Source organism: Microcaecilia unicolor, chromosome 11 (assembly GCF_901765095.1).
Source record: "Microcaecilia unicolor chromosome 11, aMicUni1.1, whole genome shotgun sequence".
Lineage (NCBI taxonomy): Eukaryota > Metazoa > Chordata > Amphibia > Gymnophiona > Siphonopidae > Microcaecilia > Microcaecilia unicolor.
In genome coordinates this window covers 31,395,346-31,421,576 of record NC_044041.1, presented here as the reverse complement: position 1 = coordinate 31,421,576, position 26,231 = coordinate 31,395,346, and the positions used below count along the sequence as shown (strand labels likewise).

The following is a 26,231-nucleotide window of genomic DNA, read 5'->3' as shown; positions in this document are numbered from 1 at the left end:
CTTGATCTCTGGCCTGCAGCCCATACTCCTCCTGCAATTCTGGAAATTCTACCATTTTGTCCTCATCCCATAATTGTCCCAGTGTGTGTAGCCCTGCACGTGCCCTGCTCTTTCTTTTGTCCGTTACTGTTTGTTCCTATATATGGAATTGGTTATTGATTATATTTTGCAGCCTTCCTGAAAATGCTTGTACATTTTACAATGATCATTATTTGATATAGTTTTTGATCTGCTGCATTGCTGCTATTCTGGTTGTTATTATTTTTTTGTGTTACATTTGTACCCCGCGCTTTCCCACTCATGGCAGACATTATGATAATAAATACAATTATTTGAAATTAAAAAGGCAGCACAAACTGGAAAAAGAACAAAAAAATCCTGCTCTAACTTCAGTCACCACATTTCCTCATTTAAATACTTATATTATTCAGGCTCTGTTGGATACCCCAGAGGAGAAGGCAGCAACCAGCCACATGTAGAAAATTCCTTGTTAAGAGTCCTCAGAAATTTTCCACAATCACTTAATGAGATTTAGAGCAAGATCAATTGCTGCTGTTCCGAAACATTAGGGAAGTGCTTCTTTCTTCTGAAGCTTTTCTCCTTCAAAGAAAGAGAGTTCTGTCTGTTAAGACTCAGTGTTGGCACTTTGGTTGATAAAACTATAGCTTCTTCATACAGACTGTTCCTGGTCACTTCTTGCAGTTCACTTATGGCCTCACATAAGCCATGAATGCAGCAGTGAGGATCGGGTTGGTGGGCAGTGGAGAATTTCTGCATTACATAAAGGCTCTGGTTGTGCACCACCTACCGTAGAGAACTCCAAAGGGAAAATCCCTCAGAGTCATTTACCTATACAGGGACTTGGACCTCATAGATGGTACTTTTAAAAAGGTTCCTGTAAAGGGAAGACGGATGGAAAGTCCTGCTTCTGCTCTCTTTCTTACTGCATTTATGGATGACTGGCCATATCTAGAGTCAGAAGACTGAACGTAGACTCTCACGTCACATGTCCCTTATTTTAAAGGTTGCTCGCTCTTGTTAGAAAAGAGCACAGGGTGTAGTGGAGCTGTGCCAAGGGACTGAAAGCAGACCTGGTCCTTTTGAACAGCTCAGAGATGCCAGTGTAGCAGTGGACACTATAAAAGAATCAGCCATCCTATGCTTCAATTCATCTGACAGAGACCAGCGGTAGCCACCAGTATAAGTATGTGTGTGTAAATCTTAATCCTTACTCATGAATTATTATTATTTTTTTTTTAATAGCAATTCTTTGGTTGTTTCTGAGACCCTTGGTAGAAAATAATCTACAGGTCATATATATTACTGCTTGTTTTTTCATTGTAAATACAGTTTGTGCTTGTGAGCCTTTGGTTAGAAACATATTGAAAGTAATTTTGATATCTCAAGTATATATATGTGTGTGGGGGGGGGGGGGGGTGGAATTTCAAGTATATGTTCAGGAAAACTCCCTGTGGATTTCCCCCTGCAGATACTGTACTTGATTTGTAACCAGAACAAAGTCTGTAGCTGAAATTGCCTGTCTTCCACCCACTCTTGGATCTGCTCCTTTTTCTCATGGATAAGTGTCCACAACCGTGAAACAGTGCAGAGAGTTTTGAGTAGGGTGTTGGGTAAATGGCTTTGAAAATTATTCTAATAGTTATTTAATTTTTGTCATTCTGTAGCTTTAACACTTTTATCCCATAAGACCATTGAAATTATTTTAAAATGACATGCATTTTGGGCTGGCTAAATGTCATGTGCTGCCTGGGTTACATTTCCAAGCTGTGTCATTATTTCATGGGCCTGGGGATACTACGGAAGCAGTGCCTACAGCCCCCTTCATTGCAAAGTAGTGACATCTGGTGGCCAGACTTGGGGACCACAGTTTCAGGGACTCAGAGGTTGCTCTGGTGCACCATACCTCATGTCAGAGAAGATCACTTCAATGACTGGCGTGGAGGAGTGGCCTAGTGGTTAGGGTGGTGGACTTTGGTCCTGGGCAAGTCACCTAACCCTCCATTGCCCCTGGTACAAAATAAGTACCTATATATATGTAAACCGCTTTGAATGTAGTTGCAAAAACCTCAGAAAGGTGGTATATCAAGTCCTGTTTCCCTTTGTCTGTTTTCACTTTCTACATGATACAAAATTATCTGCCTTAAGAATTTTAAATTATCACGTTGGACTATTTATTTATTTATTTATTTATTTATTTATTTATTAGGATTTATTTACCACCTTTTTGAAGGAATTCACTCAAGGCGGTGTACAGTAAGAATAGATCAAACATGAGCAATAGGCAATTACAGCAGTAAAAATATTCAAGTAACAATACAAAATATGGCATGGTATACTACTTGCAATGACAACACAATACGACATAATTGGTAGTGAAGGGTAAAGCAAAGTTGTAACATATAGATGAGTAAGAAAGTAGGAAGATTTTGACAAGATGGTGACTGATTTGAAGATAGTTTCACATGAGGTCAGAGAGATGGTTAAATGTCATCTCAGCCAGGCCAGGAGTGGATAAACATGTTTAATGAACTGTTTGTGATGTTGTTACAAGTTCCATTGAATCTTTTTCTTGATCAATTTTTTTCCCCACTTAGACTTTACAGCAGCAAGAATGTAAACTCCTGTATAGTCGTAAAGAAGGACAGCGACAAGAGAACAAAAACAAAAACCGATACAAAAATATATTGCCCTGTAAGTATTAGACTTTTTCTTGTGCCTCTGTCCTTCTTGCTGACATGAGATGTTCACTAGAGTCTGTGTCAGTGCCCATGCTATTCTAGTGGAGCAGTGTCACCCCCCCCCCCAGGTTTTTCCTCCCCCTTTTTAGTGGTTTCCATTCAGGTCTGCTTCTCTGCTCAGTATAGGAAAATGAGCTGAGCTGAGATTTCTGTTGTGGGTGTTAAGTGATAACGTAGGTGTGATCTGAGACTTCTGTGTAGTTTGCTTTGGTAATGGTTTTTCTATTTCTTATGTGCTCAGTTCACAAGTATGCTGAGGATCTGATCTGCTAGTTTTTGTCATTCTATCTGAATTCCACTGTATACTGAATACCCCAGAACTGCAAAAGCAAAGTATCAAAGGTTATTTGGAAACCATATCATAGTTTGCTGGATAATTTAGACAGGGATAAGGCATACCAGATATTATTGGAAATTTAAAACAAAGGGATTTTACAGTGTAAGGAGAGTGATATCAGTTCCTGTAAGAAGCTTAGTGCACGTGAACAGACATTGGAATGCCCTAAATTCCACTTGGCCCATTGGTATAAAATAGAAGATGCAAGATATAGATTCAGAATGGCAATAGAGGGGGGTCACGGGCTGGGGGGGGGGGGGGAGAGGGGAGAAGAAGGGCTAGGGAGGAGGGATGGGAAGTTGGGGTTGGGGAGTAAAGGGGAGGGGGAAAAATGAATGTTGACAATGATTGAATGTTGATGTTTTAGATATCTATAGGAGATTTATTCTCCATGATCTTGTTCTTTTGAAGCATAAATAAAAAAAAAAAAAAGGAGATGCAGAATTAGCGAGTGTTAATGTCCGTTAGCATGCGCTAAGCTTTAGTTAAAGGCCACATAGTATCATAGTAAATGATGATCCATCTAGTCTGCCCGGTAAGGTGGCTAGAGTTGTACTTGCTGTGCCTTTATTTGGAGTTGTATGTGCTGTTCTATACAGGTAACCACCCCTCTGTACTTGTCCCTGCGACTCCGTGCAGGCTACACTCTTGTCCTTTACTGAGGATTTAATTGGATGGTTACCAAGTGTACAGGATATTAACATCATATTTGTCTTTTTTTTAGTTGATCATACTCGGGTTGTTTTACATGATGGTGATCCAAATGAACCCGTTTCAGATTATATTAATGCAAATACAATTATGGTAAGTGAGCTGCTAATATGTGTTCTTAGCTTTAAAAATAAAATCTGCTGCAGAGTATTGCATTCATACCATGTCAAAAATAGAAATCTGAGCAGTAATGGAGTTAAGTAGTTACAGTGCAATAAAGGAAGTCTTATAGAGAGAAAGGACACACCTCAAAATGAGAGTCTGTGTGGCAAAGAAAAGGATGTCTACTGATACCACCTTTTTACTTCTGTATTTCAGCCTGAATTTGAAAGTAAATGCAACAATTCAAAGCCAAAAAAACGTTATATTGCTACTCAGGGCTGCCTGCAGACCACAGTAAATGACTTCTGGAGAATGGTTTTTCAGGAGAATTCTCGAGTTATTGTAATGACCACAAAAGAAGTGGAAAGGGGAAAGGTACTGCATGTTTTATTCCTTATCTCTCTGATGCGCTTTTTGCTAAAATTAATTACTTATGTTTTTGCTTTGTGCACACATTATCTCCTGACCCATTTAGGGAGTAATTCTCCAAAGGTCACCTAAAGTTAGGCACCTGAAGTGTGTGCGCTAAGCGCAAATTCTGTAATGGTAATTAGGCGCCTAATTGCTGTTATAAAATACTTGTGCAAGTCCGCAGTTACACACACAACATTAGACATGAGCACCTTATGCTGGCTCAATGGCTGGTTAGACATGTAACTGACAGTATTCTATAACTTTGTAGTGTTAGTATTGGGCAGACCCCTGACCTGCCCATGCCCCTCCCACATCCACACTTCCCCCATCAGTTGTGCTCTTAAAGATTTACCTGCTATGGTTATAGAATACTGACTTCCATGTGTAACTGTAAATTAGTGCCAGTTGACATCTAATTTAACAATTAAGTTATGTGTAACTGGCAGTAACATGGGGAGGAGAAATTGCATTACCAGCTGTAGCCAGATGTGGCACTGTTCTACTATTATAATAGATGGTATTGACATGTTGTGTCCACTGTGAACGCTGCATTCTACACAGGCAATTGGCAATTGGATAGCAGGGGTTCCCAAGAAATTTGTGTTGAGAAAAAGGAAAGCACCTTTTAAAGAATTGTTCTGTGATTCTTTTGTTTTTTACTTCGAGATTAAGATTGATCCAGTGAGAGAGAAAATATTATTCCAAGAGAAGTGAAAATTGGGTTGACAGCCATAGTTTTAATCAGGCGGAAAGGCAGATCTGTGCTGGAAGTGGTTAAAAAAAAAAAAGACATTTTGCAGCATTCATGATCAGGCTTGTTTTATGTTCTGTAGTTGAAGCTCTACAATATGAGACATTGGGGCTGATGATGAAACTTTTTATTTTAGGTGAATAACACATTGTAAAGAAAGTGAGAATGAAAGCAGGGCCTAGTCATTAACTTCTGATGTCTATTTTTAACAGTGAAATAGCACCTCGATGCCACTGTGTACTTTGCTTCCTTGTTCTCTTTTTGCTGTACTTAGTGGAGGTTTCTCAAAGGAGCAAATCGGCAAACCAATATGTCTTGGCAGTGTGGGTTTATAGCTGTACTACAGAACAGCGGGAAGTGGGAGAGGGGTTGTTTTTTAAAATAATAAACTGTTAGGAACATAATGAAGTTCAACTGAAATAGGTGACAAATGTTCAATATTGTGTTAATTAACAGTTTTAAGGTTTGCAAAGGAAAGTGAAATATTCAGTTCTAACCTTCATATGATCTCATTCAAAGGGAGAGTCTAATGTTGATATGGTATAGAGCTGACTGCATACACTAAGAGGCCCCTTTTACTGCCGCTTTGCCTCGTGTCATTTCAGCACTGTGGTAGCCCGGCGATAGTGCCTACCCCAGCGTGCTCCGTTTCTGGTGCTTAAAAATATTTTTTTATCTTTTAGCGCTGTGGGGGCTTACCCGTTGGTAATCGGGCAGCCCCACACTCTGTCTATTTACTGCTGGGTTAGTGCTGGAGCCCTTACCACCTCCTAAATAGGTGGCAATAAGGGTTCCTCTGGAAAATGGCCGTGCAGCAAGCGGGTCACTTACCACACGATCATTTCCTTAAAAAAAAAAAAAAAAAAAAGTCTGTTACCCACTGCGGTAAAAGGGGGCCTCGGCACGTGGCAGATCCACGAACTGATGCTACCACAGGGCCCCTTTTACTGCAGCTTTGTAAAAGAGGCCTGAAGACTTTTTTCTTCGTATAGTTCACAGTGTGTGTTTTAAAATAACTATATTAAGAGTTTTTATTCATATAAGTGTAGTGAGGTCAAATAAAACAGTTAAAGAGCCTAAGAGAGAAAATTTGTGACCTCAATCGGGTCACAGATTTTATCTCTTGGACTCTTTGACTGTTTTATTTGACCTTGTTACATTTTTGTTTATACTTACCTGTGATCCTTTTTCTTCATTTTTGGACAACTCTACAGTAAAAACTCTTATAAAGCGTCAATAAACATGGTTGCAAATACATACCTTTCTCTGGCTCTGATTCTTCTTCTGGCCACAGAGAGGCTGTCTATATTGCCATCCTTATAATGATGATGCAGGCAACAGCTGTTAAGCGCTTGGCAATGTAAAACCTTTATTGAGCAGCTGTGGAGTAAGTGTCCTATGCAATGACATCTTCAGAAGGTATCATGTGGCCTCTGGTCAATTATGCCTGGTCAATTAGATTGTTTTTTTAAATATCCCCAAACCATTCAATTTACAGTGCAACTGTTTGTTTAAAATGAAGGTCAACAAACAAGTTTCAGGTGATGCCATTTAACTAGCCTAACAATCTATTTGTGACAGCTTAACTGGTGAAGTAACTAGGGGGCTTATTTTCAAAGCACTTAGACTTACAAAGTTCCATAGGCTACTATGGGACTTTGTAACTAAGAGCTTTGAAAATACACCTCAAGGTGTACATTAGACTGAGAAATGATAGTGAAAAGTAGGGGGAAAAAATAAAATGCAGGTGCATTTGAATGATTATCAATTCAGGTTGAGCATTCTTGAAATTTTGCTTGATAGAGCTGTCTTGTGATCCATATTCTGCATGTAATTTCTCTTTTGGCCCTGAAGAACTCAGTTCATGTTATAAGTTGCTTTTCTTACACAAGGTGAGCTGTAAATCCTTATGAGATATTCCTGTGCTGTATTTATGGCAGAAGTGGTGATTCTAAAGCCCCTTTTTCTCCAAATGTGTTATGGGTCCTTTCTGCTTTCTACATTGTTTCTGTCATCTAGTTGTATGAATAAAATTTCTCTGCTTTCTGTGGTTTTAAATGAACAGCCTATTATTTGCTTTAACAAAACATTTGATGAACCTTTGCCCATGCTCTTGGTGGTAATTGTACATGTGATCATTGTATTTACCTACCAGGCTGCCATGTAATACAGCATGACTTAATACATCTCTTACTGTGCTGAGAAAAGAATGCCTGAATGTATGCTGTAGGCAGCATTTAAAAGCTTAAAGATGACAAACCGAGCGGGAGATTTTTTTGATGTGCTGAGTGGAGGAGGATGCATATTCTGTCTGCTCCAGGGTGCCCTGGTGCTGTAATTATTTTGTTTTGAATATACTTGGTTGAATTGGTGAAAGTGGCAGAATATGGAAAGCTATATAGTGAAACCTTCCCTGGATACATCACCTAAGTCATCTAAGAAGAAAGAAGAGAACACACAAGTTCCCGAGGTAAAGATGGCAGCAGGTGAGAGCATGCCAGCAGATGCCATGGTAAGCTGGATAAAATTTCAGAACAGCCACAGTGTCTAACGTGGTACTGGGCATTGGTAGCCTTATGAGCAAGGTTAAGTGATGGCATGTAAACACAAGGAGACCTTTATCAGAACTGGCAGCCCTAAAGTAATCAGTATGAAGAGAACAATCTAGAAAATAGATCCTGTCGCAACAATTTGCGCTGTATAGCATTTCCTGAATCCTTATTGGAGGCAGAGCTGATGGGTTGTGTAGCACACTGGCTGACAGATGAGCTTATTTTGGACAAACAGGATGAACTATGAATAGAAAGGGCCAGTCGCATTGGCAAGCATGTGGAAGGCTCCACGAGTCCTCATGTGGTAATAGCCCACTTACTGAACTTCTCCCATAAAATGGCGGTGTTGTAGCAGTATCTTACAACCAGGAACTGAATACCAGAATCGGAGATTATTCCGCCAGGTTGGCCACGTGATGAAGAGAATTTTCAAGCATGTGCAAGTGACAGGTGGTTAACAAAGTAAAATTCTCATCACAAGTGACATGAACGGAAAACTTAAGTCTTCGCTGATCACAAGGCTGTGACCATATTGACTGCATAACCGGAACAGTGACCTCGGGCTAATATCGTTTGGAGGAGGCCTTTCATCTGTTCTCAAAGTACTGTGCACCTGGCAGCAGTCCTTCTCTCCCATCTTCTAAAATCTGGGACCTTCTTGTGTTGTAAATGACATAAGGGCCATAGGATTAAGAGAGTGGATGACTGAATGCTATTCTTTTCTCTTTCTATTTAAGAATTTCAAGTATTTTTGCTCACACTTATATTGTGGCGTTGATGTGATGCAAAGGCCTTTTTATAAGTGTTTAGGAGGGGGCATTTGGGAGACTGGGGGAGGGGGAGGAACCAGGTGGGAGGAAGCTACTGCACATCTTAAGTGTGATCATTTGCCCATGGGGGAGGTGTGGTTAGGTGGGGAAAAGAGAGTACTTGATATGGGAAGGAAGGGTAGGAAAGGAGGGGTGGCCAGATGAGTGGGTGGGATGCTGGGTGGGGGCGAGTCATGAAGTTGCATTCAGGGTTATTGGTACAGAAAGGATATTAGGAGCTTTAGGACCAGTGTTTGCAATCTAGTCAAGACAGAGGCTAGGCTAATGCTATAAGATATTTATTGGAGCAGGATGTTTTCAGGATCTATAAAGGTGGATGACAAATTGGTGTCATGGAATGTTTCAGTTATAGGCATGCCTGTGAAATGGTATAAAACATTGCAGGCCCTAAAATGTTCTAAAGCACAGATGGCATGCTTACAGGAAACCAAGTTAAATGAGGTGGAACACTTAAAGTTGAAATGTATCTAGGTTAAAGAGGTTTATTATGTACCAGCACATGACTGGAAGGCAGGGGTCGCTGTTCTAGTTAAGACATGGCAACAATGCACTAGATGATGAAAGATCTTTTAGGAAGATTCCTGTTTGTTAGGGCTATGATTCAGGGGAGAGAATGTGTATTAGCATCGGTGTAAGCCCTGAATGGCTGTTAGCATTTTTAGAAACATTGGTGCATAATTGTGGAGCGGGTGGGACCCTCATTATGGTAGGAGGTACAGTCATAAACCTGTCAGTGGACTGATCTTGCAGTGCACTTATAGTGAGAGTCGCTTAAAGGAGTCTCATACCTGTGTAAGTATCTAGATTTGGTGAGTATCTAACGAGTGTTATACCCCATTGAGAGGGTCTATACCCGTGTAACCCGGACACATGACACTGTGTCCCACATTGAATATAGGCATAAACATGGGATTTGTTTTGCACAGGTGGTTAATACCCAGTTTGGTCCGCTAGAGATCTTGGATCACACTTCTTTCTGGTTGGACCTTGAGGGGTTTCAGAGATTGGGGAAAATTCATTGTTGGCGCTTCCCTGAATATTTATACTTAGATGAAGATTTCCAAGTCCAATTAATAAATAAATGGAACGATTATTGTCACACTAACAGGGAACATGTAGATGCCTCAGTTTTACTCTGGGAGGCCACAGAAGTGGTGTAAAGAGGGGAGATCACAGCTTCTATTAGCAGGAGGAAAAAAAAACTGGGTGCTAGCATCCTAAAACTGGAGGCTTAGCCACAGAGGGACAAGTGACAGTTTGCACGCAGCCTTCCCGAGTGAACAGAGCTCACAACATGGAAACAGAGTGCATTAAATGTGCACAAAGTAAAATTACAGCAATAAGGCTGGGTGTATGTTAGCCAACTTGATGAGGCAATGGTTCTAGGTATATCCCAGTTTTACAAGATCCAGAGGAGCGAGGTGTCAACTGTAAAAGAAATTTACTGATGATTTTTAGGAATTATTACACTGGCATCTATTTGCCAAAGCACAGACCTGAGGTTGAAATTAATAAGTTCTTAGATGATATACTTCTGCCTAGGCTCTTAAGTGAAGGGGTGGAAGATCTGAATACCCCTGTTACCCCAACTGAAATTCAAGCTGCTATTAAGGGCTTAAAAACCATATAAAGCCCCTGGCCCAGATGGCCTGAGTGCAGGTTTTTAATAATACAGTTCTGTATCTCAAGGTCACTAGAATCCTATTTGTAGAAGTGATGAGGTGGTCCCTGTTAAGAGCCACCAGGCTGTCATCACTATCTTATTGAAGCCAAGTAAGAGTCCTTTATTCCCCGAGTCATATCAACCTATTTATTTGTTGAGACTCCGTGTGAAGCTGTTGGCAAAGATAATGGATGTCCATCTCGCTAAATAGCTGCCAGGTTGGTAGAAGAGGAGCAAATGTGGTTTCTCAGAGGGAAGGGAGGCAGGCTGTGGTAAATTTAAGAAAGCTACAGGTTTCTCTGGAATATTGTCAGCTATCAGAAACCCCTACACTTATTGTGGGTTTTGAGGCTGAGAAAGAGTGGCATTGTCATTTTTGTCTGTAGTGTGGTATGACTTGAGTAAAAATTTTTTTTTTTTTTGAGACCCAATGGCAGCAATTAGGATAAATGGGAAACTCTTGGATCCTTTTTCTCTGGTGAGGGACTCCAGTCAAGCTTGTGGTTTTCCAGCTGCTGTTTAAAGTCCACTAGAGAATTAAGCAACCAAGCAAACTATGCCATTTTATTGTTTTTTTTTTTTTTACATCATTTTACCTCTAGTGCCTCTTCTCTCCTTTTTTGGAAACGTGTGGTCCATTTCTACTTTGTTCGACTTTGGGCGTTGACTTCAGTTCGGGTAGTTTGTCTCTTTATTTGGGTTTGTCTGTCTTGTTGTAGGAAATCCAATCTCGCAGCTCCAAGGCTGCAATTGTACTACTGCTTGCAATACACCTGATGTGACTCCAACCCACAGACACCACCCAGAAAGTGGAGAAAAAAAGCCTCAGTGATACCACTCAGCCAGCCTGAATACTCCAGCTATAAGGCATGGGCCCGGTAAACCATCATACAGCTCAAAAACCCCCCAAAACTCCACAAATGCTTATGCTGAAGCGTTTACTGAAGAGTCTGAGTAACAAACCTGTGTACATGTACAGAACACAGAATATAGATAGTCAATTCAATTTAATTCAGTTCAACGCTCTGTTCATTTCAATGTAAATATACAACTCAGGTGAGACAGCCCTATAGCACTTATCTGAAGATCTGAAGGTTTTCAACTCAGCAGAACTGACACAGGAGTAGAACCCCTGATGCAGCTTTTTGTGAGATGGGGACACCATTTTGGGTTATTTGGATGAATCAACCGGATGGTGAAGTGGCACCGAAGCGCTGGATGAATAGCAGATACGGAACTGATCTTCAGATAAGTGCTATAGGGTTGTCTCACCTGAGTTGTATATTTACATTGAAATGAACAGAGCGTTGAACTGAATTAAATTGAATTGAATTGACTATCTACACATGTACACATGTTTGTTACTCGGACTCTTCAGTAAACGCTTCAGCATAAGAATTTGTGGAGTTGTTTTTGGAGCTGTATGATGGTTTACCGGGCCCATGCCTTATAGCTGGAGTATTCAGGTTGGCTGGGTGGTATCACTGAGGCTTTTTTCTCCACTTTCTAATAGCTGGGTGGTGTCTGTGGAGTCACATCAGGTGTATTGCAAGCAGTAGTACAATTGCAGCCTTGGAGCTGTGAGATTGGAGTTTCTCATTTAAATTGGAAGCTTGTATATACGATTGTTGTAGGAAATACCATATAAGTTTTTACTAGGAGCTTATATATCGCTACAGGGAGTTTTCAATGCTGGATTCACATGTGTTGCAGGTTGCTTGAAGTGTGTGCAAGGTTGTGTATTCTTGGGGCTTATTTTTTTTGGTTTTGCCCTACTGTTGTGCAATTCTGAACGTGGGCAGGTCCCTAGCGAATGAAGTGGAAGTCCAGTTTGATGATTTTTCTGAGGTTAATTGTCTTGAGAAAGGGAATATGCTATTCTCTGGTAGGCCTTTCACTTAGTCTGCAAATTCATTCTGGATAACTGATGATCTGCGAGCCTGTCAAGTGTTGATCAATGGCGGGCAATTCTTTTTAACCTAGCTATGATGGAAAGGAGGATTGCAAGATTACCACAGCAACTGCAATGGACTATGTTCCAGTTCACATGGGAAGTTTATTGGAATTTTTTGCCACACAAGGTGAATAGTCTCTTGCTGACCCAATGATATTGTTTTGCTTAAATTTGAACTTTGTTTTTGATGTTCAGTTATTTGTCAAATTGTACTGGCTGTGACCCAAGGTAGGGGGAGGAGGAAGGGAAAGGGTGGGTATTTTGGATGGGAAGGTGAGGTGAAAAACAGATGTACAGAGTTTGCTCTTTAATTAGAATAAACCGAGATGAAAAGAACAAATGACTGTCGGTGGCATTTGTATGTTAATTTTCACTTAAGAAAGAGAGCTTAGAAAAAGATACAAACTGTTAGAATTAATTCATTTTTGTTTTGTTTCCCAGAGTAAGTGTGTTAAATACTGGCCTGATGAATTAGCACTAAAGGAATATGGAGTGATGCGGGTCAGGAACGTTAAAGAGACGCCAACTCATGACTATATACTAAGAGAACTTAAGCTATCAAAAGTTGGACAAGTAAGTACTTTAGTGCCTTTTTTGTCTTTCTAGAACCTGTGTGATAGTTTTTTAAGTAGCGGAGTTTAGAGGCTGGAAGAATAGGGTATAAAAACTCCCCAAAAACCCACACACATTTATATCTACTTTTCTAGCTTTAGCCCAGTAAAATTTGTGGAAACCCCCAAGAATTCCCAAACAGTGTCAACAATAGGGGAAATCATCTTTCTTGGTTTCGAGGGGCTCCCCTTGATGATATCTGGTCATGTTTTCTTGCTTAAGAGTCCTTGAGATCCTTGTCACTTCAATCGGGTGAAGTTTTCCTCTCCTGTGTAGATATCTTTGTTTTAATTCCTTCTTCAAGAACCTTAGATCAAACCTATAACGTGCATAAACAACTTTATAGGAAAGGTAAGCAGGTGGGCTTCTTCCTATTCATTGAAATTGAACAATAAGAAGACTTTAGGTTTTGTGGTTTAGCAGCTCTCCTAACAGTATACCTGTGTCTATTCCAATGGGACATGCTGAGTCAGTGGCGTAGCAAGGGGGGGGGGGGGGGGCGGTCCGCCCCGGGTGTCAGCTCTTGGGGGTGCTCCCTGCCAGCTCCCCCCCCTCGGCGAATCGACACCTCCCCCCCCCGACCAGCTCCTGCACCCTACCTTTAAAAATAATATTGGGAGGCGCTGCGCCCTGCACATAAAAAAAATGTGGACTGTCGGGTCTTCCCTCGCTGTCTGTCCCGCCCTTCGCTGACGCAACTTCCTATTTCCGCAAGGGTGGGACAGACAGCAAGGGAAGACCCGACAGTCCACATTTCTTTTATGTGCAGGGCGCAGCGCCTCCCAATATTCTTTTTAAAGGTAGGGTGCGGGAGCTGGTCGGGGGAGAGGGATGTCATCGTGCTGCACCCGGGGGGGGGGGGGTGCAATGGCGAACCGCCCCGCCCTGGGTGGCAGCCCCCCCCCCCCTGCTACGCCACTGTGCTGAGTAATGCCAGTGGAAAAGTGTTCTAAAGTTTTGGGGATAGTGTTGGACTCCTCCTTTTCAGTGGAACATCAGGTTAATAACCTTTTAAAGAAGGTGTTTTTCAGCCTTTAAACAGTTAAGATTAATTTGCTTCCACTTTTCTAGTGATTGTTTTGCTTTAATTACAGCTGCTAATCCTCCCTCATTTGGTTTATTTTACTGTAACATGTTATATATTACGGAATCTGCACAGGCTATTTAAACAGATCCAGCTTTTACAGAATATAGCTCTTAGGATGATATTTGGTTTTAAAAAAAAGTATGATAGTGTTACCCTTGCATTGGCTGCCAGTGAGAGCTTGTGTTGATTTTGAAAACTGTGTTTGATTTATTAAAACCCTGCAAGGCAATACTGCTGATTATTTATCTAGTACTATAGAAATACTAAAGTTGAATTGTACGTGTTGTATATCAGACCTTGTTCTATTTTAAATACTCTTCTGCTAAGGGTATGAGATATAAGCAAGCGTTGGAAAAATCCTTCTCGTACTAGGCCTTCTTTTATTTGGAATTCTATACCTTTGAGTATTAGACAGTTATACTTTTATAGACTTCCTTGTAGGCAGCTTGACTTTCTTATTTCACAAATATCTTATTCAAGACTTACGATTTTTTAAAATATTTTAAATATTTTAAGTGTTTTAAATAACTGGGTTTTCTTCTGAGTGACTGGTTTTATTCTTTTATGATCCACTTTGGACCTTTGATTGGGTGAAGGTGGACTAGAAGTATACAAGATAAGGCAGCACTCTCGGTGTAAGTGGAAATTTGTTGTCTGCCTCAAAAGTGTGTAGTGTTTAGTACTTTTGGGAGAATGAGGATAGTACTACATACTTCATTTTTAAAAAATTATTGATGGTGGTTACAATAATGAAGACACACACTAAGGCAGAGGAAATAGCTTAGTGGTTAGGATGAGAACCAGGGAAGTCAGGGTTTAAATCCTGCTTCTGCCACTAGCACTCTTTGACCTTGCCAAGGTCAACAATCTCCCATTGCCTCAGGTACTCATTTAGATTGTAAACTCTTTGGGGCAGGGACAATATTGTATTTGAATATTTATCATTGTGCTGCGCTGCATATGTCTGGTAGCACTGTAAAATAGATAGTAGTAGTATAACCGGGCAAGTGTGAGTAGTGTGTGTTTCCACTATACATGGGCACTTTTAGCCTTCACACATTGAAGTCAGATCTCAGAGGGTAACAACAAGTGCTATTAACCTTTGAAAATAAGTAAGTGCAAAGAATATGCTTTATTTTATTTATTTAATAGAGGAAGAAAGAAACACTAAACACAATATTAACTCCAAAACCATAGCCTGCAATACTTTCAAATACCAAACTGCTGCCTCAGAACCCTCCTTCCACTTCTGTATGTCAGAAAAAATGTAGTAGGACTAACGAGGGTAAGTTTAACTTCACAGACATAAAAATCCCCTTGAAAAACAATTTGCTAAAGCTCCAGTGAAATCAGCTTTCATGGGTCAAGAAAACGTGACGTTAATATAAAAAATCAAATTTTAACGTTTGCACTTGTATGACTGTCCTTCCACTTGTAACTCACACCGACTGTGGCCAAAGTTTTTGCCAAACAGGCTATGTCAAGGTGTAATCTAAGAATACTATCTATCGAAAGTCAATTCAACACTTAATGAACTAGTAGTTCACTATTAAATATACATAGATGGATGGGGGAGAAAGTCTCATGTGTCACCGAGTCAAAACCCTCCAGTCTCTCCAGGTCGGTTTATTAATAACATTGTAACATTAAAATACCCCTGTATAAATTTAAACCAGTTTGCCTCCCATTTATGCTGTCAGAGATTCCAATTGTCTCCCAATTGTCAGTTCCCCACATCCCTTCCCATCGTACTTACTGTTCCTTGTTTTTCCAGCATCATGTTACTATTACTTCTCAAAAAATTAAATTAGCACATTTTTAGACTATGCATTCACCCAGGTTCTAGGTGGTTTACAATGAGCATATATAATCAACCTCCATAACAAATACACCTTACAATAAATAAAAATGAGAAAATGTTTTCTTGCATATAACATGCGCATTATATGCGTTTTTACAAACCGTGACAGCTCCCTGAGCGTTACCCGCCAAATTCTATGTAGTACAACCTAAGTTGCACATAGAAATCTGGTCATATTTGTTTTGCGTGTGCAACTTAATTGGCTTAACAAGCCAATCAGTGCCGATAATTGCCACTTAAGCAATTATTGCCACTAATTGGCTTAGAATTTACGTGGACAACTTTCTAAGTGTATTCTATAATGTGATGAGCATAAATTTTAAGATGCAGATCTGAGAAGGAGGTGTGGCCAAGGGAGGGGCATGGGTGGGTGGTGGGCATTCCTAGAATTTATGTGCAGTGTTATAGAATATTCCTGTTCTGCACGTAGCTCCTCCTCGCAGTCCTCCTTTCTTGGTTTAGTAATCTGCTCCCGCGTGGACTCTCACAGGCAGCCTTCCATGTCATTGGGGCCTTTGCTCTTCTGACACAACCGGCTGGTTAACTCACTTTGAATATTAGCCAGACTATTTTCCTCTCCTGACCTAAACATGCTTCCAGGAATGCTTCTTCTTAACCCAGCTTAAAAGTACATGTGTTATGGAAGCCAAACAGAGAAGATCAACCTCCTATTAAGGTGTTCTGCCTGGATGAATGGCTTTGAGAATAGCCTTTCCTTGACCTGTGAGTCAGCTGTTCAGAAAGCAACTGTAGACTGAAACAGGCAGAAAGCCACTTGTTTAAGCAATTTTCTTTCAGTTGATTGCTTTATATGTAATGAAGAGGAAGTAACCACAAAATGACATTTTTGTGCTTTTTCATTAACTGTTACTCAGTTTGAAAGCCACCAGCCAAACAAAAATAAAATATGTAACTGTCTCTGTGTGTGTGTCTTTCTCTAGATATAGATACATTATTTGTGTGTGTGAAGGTGGGAGAGATGTCTTTATACATAATGTATATCCTTGACACCTCCCTAGACATATTTTCTAACTTCTGTTACTCTCTTACCTAGCTGAATGCTTCTTCTTTGCTTATACCCTAAGCTATCTATTAAAATGTTCTATTATGTTCTGTGTTGACATTGTAAGTAGTGTACTATGCCATACTTTGTATTGTTATTTGGATATTTTTACTGCTGTAATTGATTATTGTTTGATTTATTCTTACTGTACACTGCCTTGAGTGAATTCTTTCAAAAAGGCGGTAAATAAATCCTAATAAACTATCACAGATCTACTCGTACATAAATATTTTTGTGGGACTATCAAGCGGCATAGCCACCATATAATAGATTTAGGTAAGGCTTTGATCATCTCTAGGAGGCAGCCATTCTAAAAGATAGGTGAACCTGAAGTAAATGTTTTGAAAAATTCACATTTATGCAACCTGCCACAAATGTTTTGCAGATTACAGCTAATATAATGGGGTAACTTTATACATATATAGATGAGAAACCGCCGAAGTGGAAGAACAAACACTATGAGATAAGATAAGAAGCAGAGGAGTAATGTATACAACAGGACAGTTCTCAACTCAACGATGGGCGACGGTGCAGTGAGAATACATGCAAACAAGAAATCTTTATTCTAAAATTTGAACATTCAAGACTCGACATGGTTTTGTGTTTCAGCTAAAGAGCCTGCTTCAGGAGGCTATGTCTAATATCGCAAAGGACATACCACCAGTGGTTTGTTCACTCTAGTCTGATCACCCATGTGGTTCCAGCGGCCACAGATCCTGCAAGTAGGTTCAGGCTGTGGTTCCAATCCATTTGGCCAGAAGATTCAGACTCCTTGGTGGTGTAGCACCCACATGAGTCTCTACATGGAGCAAACAATTGTGACGACACCATCAGACTGTTCAGATCGACAGAGGAGGGAGGAAGGCAGGCAGAAAGCAGCGACAATAGGACAGAGACTGACTGAGAAACACTGGTGGGAAAGAATGCTGGGACTGGACAGAGTAGGACATGCAAATCCTCATGCCTCCACAAATATTTGATGCCGTGTCTGCTAGTTTTCAGACAATTCAACTGGAAGATAAAATAAACATTTTATGTAGGTATCAGTTACTTGATGGGCCAACGTTTGAAATAATCTACCTTGAAAGTGAACATATCATGAAAGTACTGTAAGGGTAGATCAAACAGTATCTCAACAATAGGAAGACCAGGTAGATGCACTGGACAACATAATATCGCAAAGAAAGAAGATTTTGTTTTTAAATGAAAATTTCCTCGGGATTTCTAGTCTTTGAAAGACCTTTAACCTTCATAATTGTGAATCTAAGCAAACACAGTAGTGTGCGCACCTCATGCTGCCTGAGGTGATGAATGCGATGGTTCCTCCCCCTCCCCCATGTGGGGAGGCCCCTTCACTAGTAACACTGGTCAGACAGTATCCCAAAGGAAAAAAGAATGTAACTTATATTGCCAAACTATATATTAGCAAAAATTAAAACTTTTTGTAAATGTTGCTTATACTCAGCCCAAAACTACAGACCCAACCCTGCACACTAGACTGTCTTGGTGTTAAATGCAAACATATATTCTACATCCAAAGAAGTGTCCGTTACCCAACAATGGATGTAGAGCAAAGGACGTTTCCCCATAGAACTCACAAAAAAAAAAAAAATCTGATTCTGCTTTCGTCTCAACATGAACCTTCTCCAGTACCAGGCATGTTGTGAAGTAATGCAAAGCCCTACAGAAGTCACTCAGGATTGAACAAATGTACTATTCCATGACATCACCAAGAAGGATCTACCTAGGAGAAGGTGGCAGCATAATTACTGCATTGAGCCCTAGAACATCAGTACACCTATTGCCTTGGTCTTCACTCCCAATCCTCGAGGGCCACCAACAGGTCAGATTGCTCAGGATATCCGTAATGAATGTGCATGATAGAGCTCTATGTATATTTATTAGGGATATCCTGAAAACCTGACTTATTGGCATTCCTCAGACTGGGCTTGACTATCACAGTCATAAGAACAGACATACCAGGTCAGAGCAGTGGTCCATCTAGCCCAGTATCCTGCTTCCAAACAGTGGCCAATCTAGACCACAGGTACCTTGCAGAAACCCAGTTAGTAGCTGTGACAGAACAGCGAGTTTTAAGCCTATAAACTGCCTAAATTAATTCTGAAGTGCATTTCTCTAGTTGGCAGGTGGTGCATGTTTATGCCTAAAGTTATTACAGATGTGAATGATTCCTTCTTTAGTTAACACAGATAATAGGAAGTGCCTTGCAGGGATGTAACCAGCTTTTTTCAAATGTTGTTGTTCTGGGCTCTGATTGACCTGGAGTTTGAAATTACTGCTGGCTGTTGCTTCAGTTTCAGCCTGGGGGAAAAGAGAGAAAAACTCTTTGCTGAAGTGCTGTAAAAACAGTTATATTTGATAACTAGTGAGCAGCTATATGTCCTGATCTCCCCAGGTACTTTTTAGGAAGTAAATAAATGTTTAGTGTTATAATTGATCCATATTTCAGTTAGCTCACACACTCGTACATAAACCGCTGGCCTGTTGTATGAGTGTGTGAAGAACACCATTAAGAGAGTTCACACTGCCCAAGCCTAGTAATAGTGGATGCCTTGACACAGCCTTTGTGGCAAAACAAGGTCCATGTCAGGATCCAAAAGAGCTATTCAGGTTAAATGTGTCTTACACTATTATGATGATTTAAATGTTGTGATCACTTTGGGTGATAGATATATACAATGAAAATGTGCGATGATTATAACTATGAGGATCTGTTTTTTAGACCTGTTGGGTCTGTGAATGTCCCTTGAAAAATTATGAGCACATACAAATTATAAACATTATTTGTGAACAGTTTTTTATGGTTTGGTTTGGTTTAAACTCTGGTGATTTTATTAGTATATGTGGTATATCAGCATTTATCCCAGAGACTATTAATTTTCCTCTCATTTTTGATATTGGTTTTGTCATTGCACTAATAATCTAGAAATCCCAGTGGAAATGCAAATGCAGCCATAGCCAAGTCTATCTGGCAGGTTACCTATGTCCCCTAGGTTGGTGTGCTGGGATTAGTGATGCTGGGATACAGCCCAGAAAGCCCGCAGAGACTCTGGGGGCTGCATGTGAGTAACAGCTGTGTTGGTGGCTGTTTGGATTATTGTGGACCTGCTGGTTTGATATGAGATGAGATGGGAGGGGTGCTGGATTTGAATGAAACAGATCTTTATTTTATTTCTGCATTCTTACCCCACATTTTCCAACCTAGTGATAAGTTCAATGTGGCTTACAATTAACTTAGGTAGACCGGTATCAAGTTATGAGGGTCAACGCAAGCCTGATTCAGTTATGTCTGTGATCGTGTGCTGTGTTGTGGTGGCCGGGATCTCCTTGGCTATGTGATTTCGTCAGAAAGGAATTTCCTGAAGATATGAGCTTTCATTTGTTTTTAGAATGTGAGATGGTTATTTATGCCTTTTAAGTGTTTCAGTATAGAGTTCCAGATTTTGGTGCAGACGTATGTGAAACTGGTTGTAAGTGTAGATTTGTATCTTAGGCCTCGACATTTGGGATAATGAAGAGTTAGATATGATCTTGTGTTCTTGTTTGTTGCATATTGGTAGATCTATCAAGCCAGTCATGTATACTAGAGTGAGACCGAAGATTATTCTGCGGACTAGGGTGCATATCTTGAAGGATATGCGTGCTTTGATAGGTAGCCAATGTAAATTTTGGAGTAGAGGACTCGCTCTTTCAAATTGTTTCTGAATATGTCTAGCTGCTTTGTTTTGTGCCATTTGTAGTCTCGTCAGTGTGTGTTCTGTGCATCCTGTGTAGATTCTGTTGCAGTAGTCTACGTGGGAGAGGACCATGGTTTGGACAAGTGTGTAGCATATGTCTCTGGGTAGGTAGTTTTTTTTTTTTCTGTGCTTGAGTTTCCACATGGTGTGGAACATTTTCTTAGTGGTGTTTGTAACCAGGTCATCGAAGGATAGATTGCTGTCGATGGTAACTCCTTGAATTTTTAGTTTGTCTACTGTTGGGATGGGCGTTCCCATGATGTTGATGTTTGTGAAGCATTGCCACCACACAATACTGAAGCGTTCAGTATTGTGTGGTGATGTTAGTATTAGGCAATATGTTTTTTTCCTCGTTTAAATTTTAGTTTGAACACTTGAGGCCCAGGTTTCCATGGTATTTATGCTATCTGAGATCTTGGTAGTGATTTCTGATCCTTCTTAAAAGGGATGAATATTGTCACATCATCAGCATAGATGAAAGGGTTGTAGTCTTGGTTGGACAGTGATCGGGCAAGGGGTGCCATCATTAGATTAAATAGTATTGGTGAGAATGGTGAGCCCTGGGGGATCCCACAATCAGCTTTCCACGGAGAGGAGATTGTGGAATTCATCTTTACTTGGTAGGACCTGGTATTCAGAAATCCATTGAACCATTCAAGCACCTTTCCTCTGATGCCAATTTTATCGAGTATTCTTTGTAAGATATGGTGATCAACCATGTCCCCTGGTTTACAGTCCACTGCACTGACCGCTTGGCTACCCTTCAGACCTGTGTGCTGCTGTGTCCAGAATGCCTATAATACCTGATGTTGTCAGGGAGCCTAGTTTCCCTTTCTGGTGTTACTTTCAGTGGTGAGGGAGGGGGGTAGTAACCACTGGAGGATAAAGAAGAGGTCATACCGTTATCCCTCCAGTGTCAGAGCAACATTTTATACCTTAGGCGCGATTGAAACAGGTCTAACTTAGGATGCCTTCTTTTTTGACTTGGACGTTTCTTCCCATTCGATTTTCACTGTCAGACATTTTAAATTTGAGCCCTCCCTAATCCCACCCTAAACATACCTCCTTGCTATTTGGATGAATGCAGTGTAGGATGTCAAAATTCTGCCTTTCGAATATCGAGGTTTGGATGTTTTTGGCAGATGAATTGGTTTTTTGGGGCATTCTGAAAAGTCCGTCTTCTTTGAAAATGAGCACTGTAGTGTACCTGAATGTAGCTGATCTTGAGCTAATACTGAAAAAAAAGGTGTAATCTAAATCCAAAAAAACTAAATGTAAATAATGCATGGATATTTGAATATAATTGTTTAGAGGCTCATTTTCAGAGCACATAGACTTACAAAGTTGCTATGTACCTTTAAGTCTGTGTGCTTTGAAAATGAGCACCTTAGTGTTTTTATTTTTTTGTTTTGATGTTTATCATTTGTATGCATACAAATAATTGATCTTCAAATACTGCTTGTTACAGTAGCAACTGAAATGGAGAGGAGGAGTGGCCTAGTGGTTAGGGTGATGGACTCTGGTCCTGGGGAACCGAGTTCGATTCCCACTTCAGGCACAGGCAGCTCCTTGTGACTCTGGGCAAGTCACTTAACCCTCCATTGCCCCATGTAAGCCGCATTGAGCCTGCCATGAGTGGGAAAGCGCAGGGTACAAATGTAACAAAAATAAAATAGATACTATTGGAGATTCTACATGGAATGTTGCTACTATTGGAGATTCTACATGGAATGTTGCTACTATTGGAGATTCTACATGGAATGTTGCTATTCCACTAGCAACATTCCATGTAGAAGGCTGTGCAGGCTTCTGTTTCTGTGAGTCTGATGTCCTGCACGTACGTGCAGGACGTCAGACTCACAGAAGCAGAAGCCTGCGCGGCCACATTGGTGATCTGCAAGGGCCGACTTCGACATGGAATGTTGCTAGTGGAATAGCAACATTCCATGTAGAATCTCAAATAGTAGCAACAGTGGAGGAGTGGCCTAGTGGTTAGGGTGGTGGACTTTGATCCTGGGGAACCGAGTTCGATTCCCACTTCAGGCACAGGCAGCTCCTTGTGACTCTGGGCAAGTCACTTAACCCTCCATTGCCCCATGTAAGCCGCATTGAGCCTGCCATGAGTGGGAAAGCGCAGGGTATAAATGTAACAAAAATAAAATAGATACTATTGGAGATTCTACATGGAATGTTGCTACTATTGGAGATTCTACATGGAATGTTGCTATTCCACTAGCAACATTCCATGTAGAAGGCTGTTTCTGTGAGTCTGATGTCCTGCACGTACGTGCAGGACGTCAGACTCACAGAAGCAGAAGCCTGCGCGGCCACATTGGTGATCTGCAAGGGCCGACTTCGACATGGAATGTTGCTAGTGGAATAACAACATTCTATGTAGAATCTCAAATAATAGCAACAGTGGAGGAGTGGCCTAGTGGTTAGGGTGATGGACTCTGGTCCTGGGGAACTGGGTTTGATTTCCCACTGCAGGCACAGGCAACTCCTTGTGACTCTGGGCAAGTCACTTAACCCTCCATTGCCCCATGTAAGCTGCATTGAGCCTGCCATGAGTGGGAAAGCGCGGGGTACAAATGTAACAAAAAAATAAAAAAGAAATATGGGGTGCCCTGTGTTTTATTTCTGATCCTGGGTTTTCCCTCAACAACTCAATGGTACACTCCTGAAAAATACTATGCAGATTGTTAATCGGTTTTGTATAATCAAGGGTAGATAGATAGTTATTCTTCCTGTTATGCCATTGTCTTCAAATAGCTCATATTCTGAGTAAGATGCTCGGAGATGCTTATTCTAAGTGGGAGAATTTGAGTATTGATTTAATGCTATTTGCCTTTTATTAGGGCAACACTGAAAGAACAGTATGGCAATACCACTTTAAAACCTGGCCAGATCATGGTGTACCTACCGACCCTGGTGGCGTTCTGGATTTTTTGGAAGAGGTTCATCATAAGCAGGACAGCATCAATGAACCGGGACCTGTTGTGGTACACTGCAGGTAATTCCATTTCATTGGCAGTTGCAACATATGTGCCATTTTAAAGAACAGACCGGGGCTAGAAAATCTAGAAAATGAACAGTCTTATTTAATGTTTTATGATATTTTACTTTTGTAGAATCATGTGTATGGGGCTTAGAAATCTAAGAGAACAGTAATTAATGGGGTTAAGTGTTCAGGACTTAATTTCTTTGTAGAGTGACCTGGAACGCAGTTCTGCTATTTCTTTCCAAACTCCAGAGCTAGAGCAGCAGGGGTAGTGTATGCCAATTAGCCTGCAGGGATGAAAAGGGGAGGGGGTTAGCCTGGACCAGAGTAGTGAACAGTCACTCTCCTCCCTTTCTCCTTTTTTTTTTCCATTTGTAAAATACTTTTATTAGCAACTCAAGATAACAAATTCAGAGAGTCTTAGCCTCTTGTAATATACAAAAGATGTAACATCAACATATAAACTCCCCCTTGATCTGATTTTTCCTTTTATTTCCCCCCTTCCCCCTCCCCTCACTTTATCCCCCCCCCTGTCATTCCCAACCTCCCCTCCTCCCTCCCACAGTGTTCCTCATGTAGCTGCATCCTTAGTCCCTTGTCCATCCCCTCCCAAAACCCTTCCCTTTCTCCTTTTGATCCTGCACCAGGCCCACCTGTCCCATCCCTGACTTCAGCTCCACTTCATTTTGTCTACAGATAAAAGCCCTGTAGGTACTAATGTAAATCCAACAACAGTGGGATCTCAGGCTCATCTTTTCTGAGAATGGAAAGGTTGCAGATTGGTATAAGAAAGCCGTAGCCAGAGCCAGATGAACTTTAGGGTGTACGGTGGGGAGAGATCACCAGAAGAAATTCTGAGGCACTGCATGTTCAGTGAAGGGCTACCAAAATAGCAGGGATATGTTAGAAACATTAAATACCTCAAAGGTATAAATAAACAAAAATGGAGCTATTTTCAGTGGGAAGGAAGTTCTGAATCAAGGGGTTATGATATTTAGTAACGTTTTATATTTGATGATTCATAAAGCACACATACATGTCAGCTTTTGCCCAAACTATCCCCCCAGGAATGTCTATGTGCATATTCTGTGAAAGGAGGCACTTCTTTCTGTGCACTTATGTCTTCTAGGAGTATAACCCCCACATGCAATTTTCAAGAGCTATTTTCTGCAAAATGATTTATAGCATTACACCCTTAAGGTATAATAAAGCTTTATATCAGTGGTGGAGAATTTTAGCCTTGTCAGCTTTGATGAGTGACATTGAAATATTGCTTTAGTACAATAAGTTATTCCTTTTCAATCAAGACTTGGAAGTTACTGCAGTATTTTGCTGTTAAATATTAATTTCTTTGCTTATTCTGCTGTCATGTTTACTATATTCTGTCCACCAAGGAATAGATCTTTCAATTTTTTTTAATAGTGCTGGAATCGGACGAACGGGAACTTTCATTGTCATCGATATCCTAATAGACATCATTAGAGAGAAAGGTGAGTTCCTCAGGCTGTGGTCGTAACCATTAATGAAATGTACAAACCTAAGCAGCTCATGGGTAGCTCACTGTGTGCTTCTTGCTCTTAGGAAGAACTGTTCTGTTTCTCAGGTCTACTCTGCCAGTATCATAAATCTTATAAGAGTTATCGTGTTCAGAATATTAAAAATACCGAGGCCAGTACCACAGGTTAGGGAATCCTGCAGTAAATTTTTTGCATCACTGTGGCCAAGAACACCATGCTTTCCTGGCCACAGCAACACAAGATAGTGGACTTCAATGAAGGTGTTGCATTTATCATTAACGCCTTTCCCTGTTTGCTCAGTTGCTAGATCACTCTTATGGAATTCCCCTTCAGTTGAGGTTATTAGGCTTGAGGGTAATATGATGAAATTCAGAAAGACAGTCGAAGGTCACTTATTTGCACTGGCATTCATCGCATGATATTTATTTATTAGGATTTATTTACCGCCTTTTGAAGGATTCACTCAAGGCGTGTACAGTAAGAATAGATCAAACATGAGCAATAGGCAATTACAGCAGTAAAAATATTCAAGTAACAATACAAAATATGGCATGGTATACTACTTGCAATGACAACACAATACGACATAATTGGTAATGAAGGGTAAGGCAAAGTTGTAACATATAGATGAGTAAGAAGGTAGGAAGAATTTGAAAGTAAGGTGACTGATTTGAAGTTGCACATGAGGTCAGAGACATGGTTAAATATTATCTCAGTCTAGGAGTGGATAAACATGTCCCGCTGCAGTATGTGCAGCCCGAGTCAATCCTTGTGTGTGTGAGTGAGACTAACAGGTTAGTTACTTCTTCCATTAAAGGCTTGGTTGAAGAGCCATATTTCACCTGCTTCCTGAAGTAGAGATAGTCTTGTGTTAAGCGGAGCCTTTCAGGCAATGCATTCCAGAGTGTGGGGGCTACTCCGGAGAAGGCTCGCTTGCGGGTATCACATCGTGTAATGTCTTTGGAGAGAGTGTAGTTAGTGAAAGTTCTTGGGAGGACTTTAGTGTCCTTGGCGGTGTGTGGAGGATCATTCTATTCTTCAGATACTCGGGGCCATTTCCTTTCAGGGCCTTGAAGATCAGACATAGAGTTTTAAATTTAGCCCTGTATTGTACTGGTAGGTAATGAAGTTTTTGCAAAAAATGGTGTGATGTGGTCACGTCACTTGCAACCTTCTGTGAGTCTTGCTGCTGCATTCCTGAATCAACTGGAGCTGGTGCAGGCCCTTTGTAGTCAGACCATTGTAATAGTGCATTGCAG

At 40.7% G+C, this 26,231-nt stretch overlaps 1 protein-coding gene across 1 annotated transcript in view; it reads left to right on the top strand.

The window, feature by feature from the left end:
• LOC115479556 (tyrosine-protein phosphatase non-receptor type 11-like) overlaps window positions 1–26,231 on the top strand; it is a 78,525-nt gene that overhangs the window by 37,369 nt on the left and 14,925 nt on the right. The window contains 6 exon segments of the mRNA XM_030217526.1: window positions 2,616–2,712; window positions 3,821–3,900; window positions 4,126–4,284; window positions 12,515–12,646; window positions 23,313–23,467; window positions 24,878–24,945. Of these exon segments, the coding sequence (XP_030073386.1) occupies window positions 2,616–2,712; window positions 3,821–3,900; window positions 4,126–4,284; window positions 12,515–12,646; window positions 23,313–23,467; window positions 24,878–24,945 (691 nt within the window).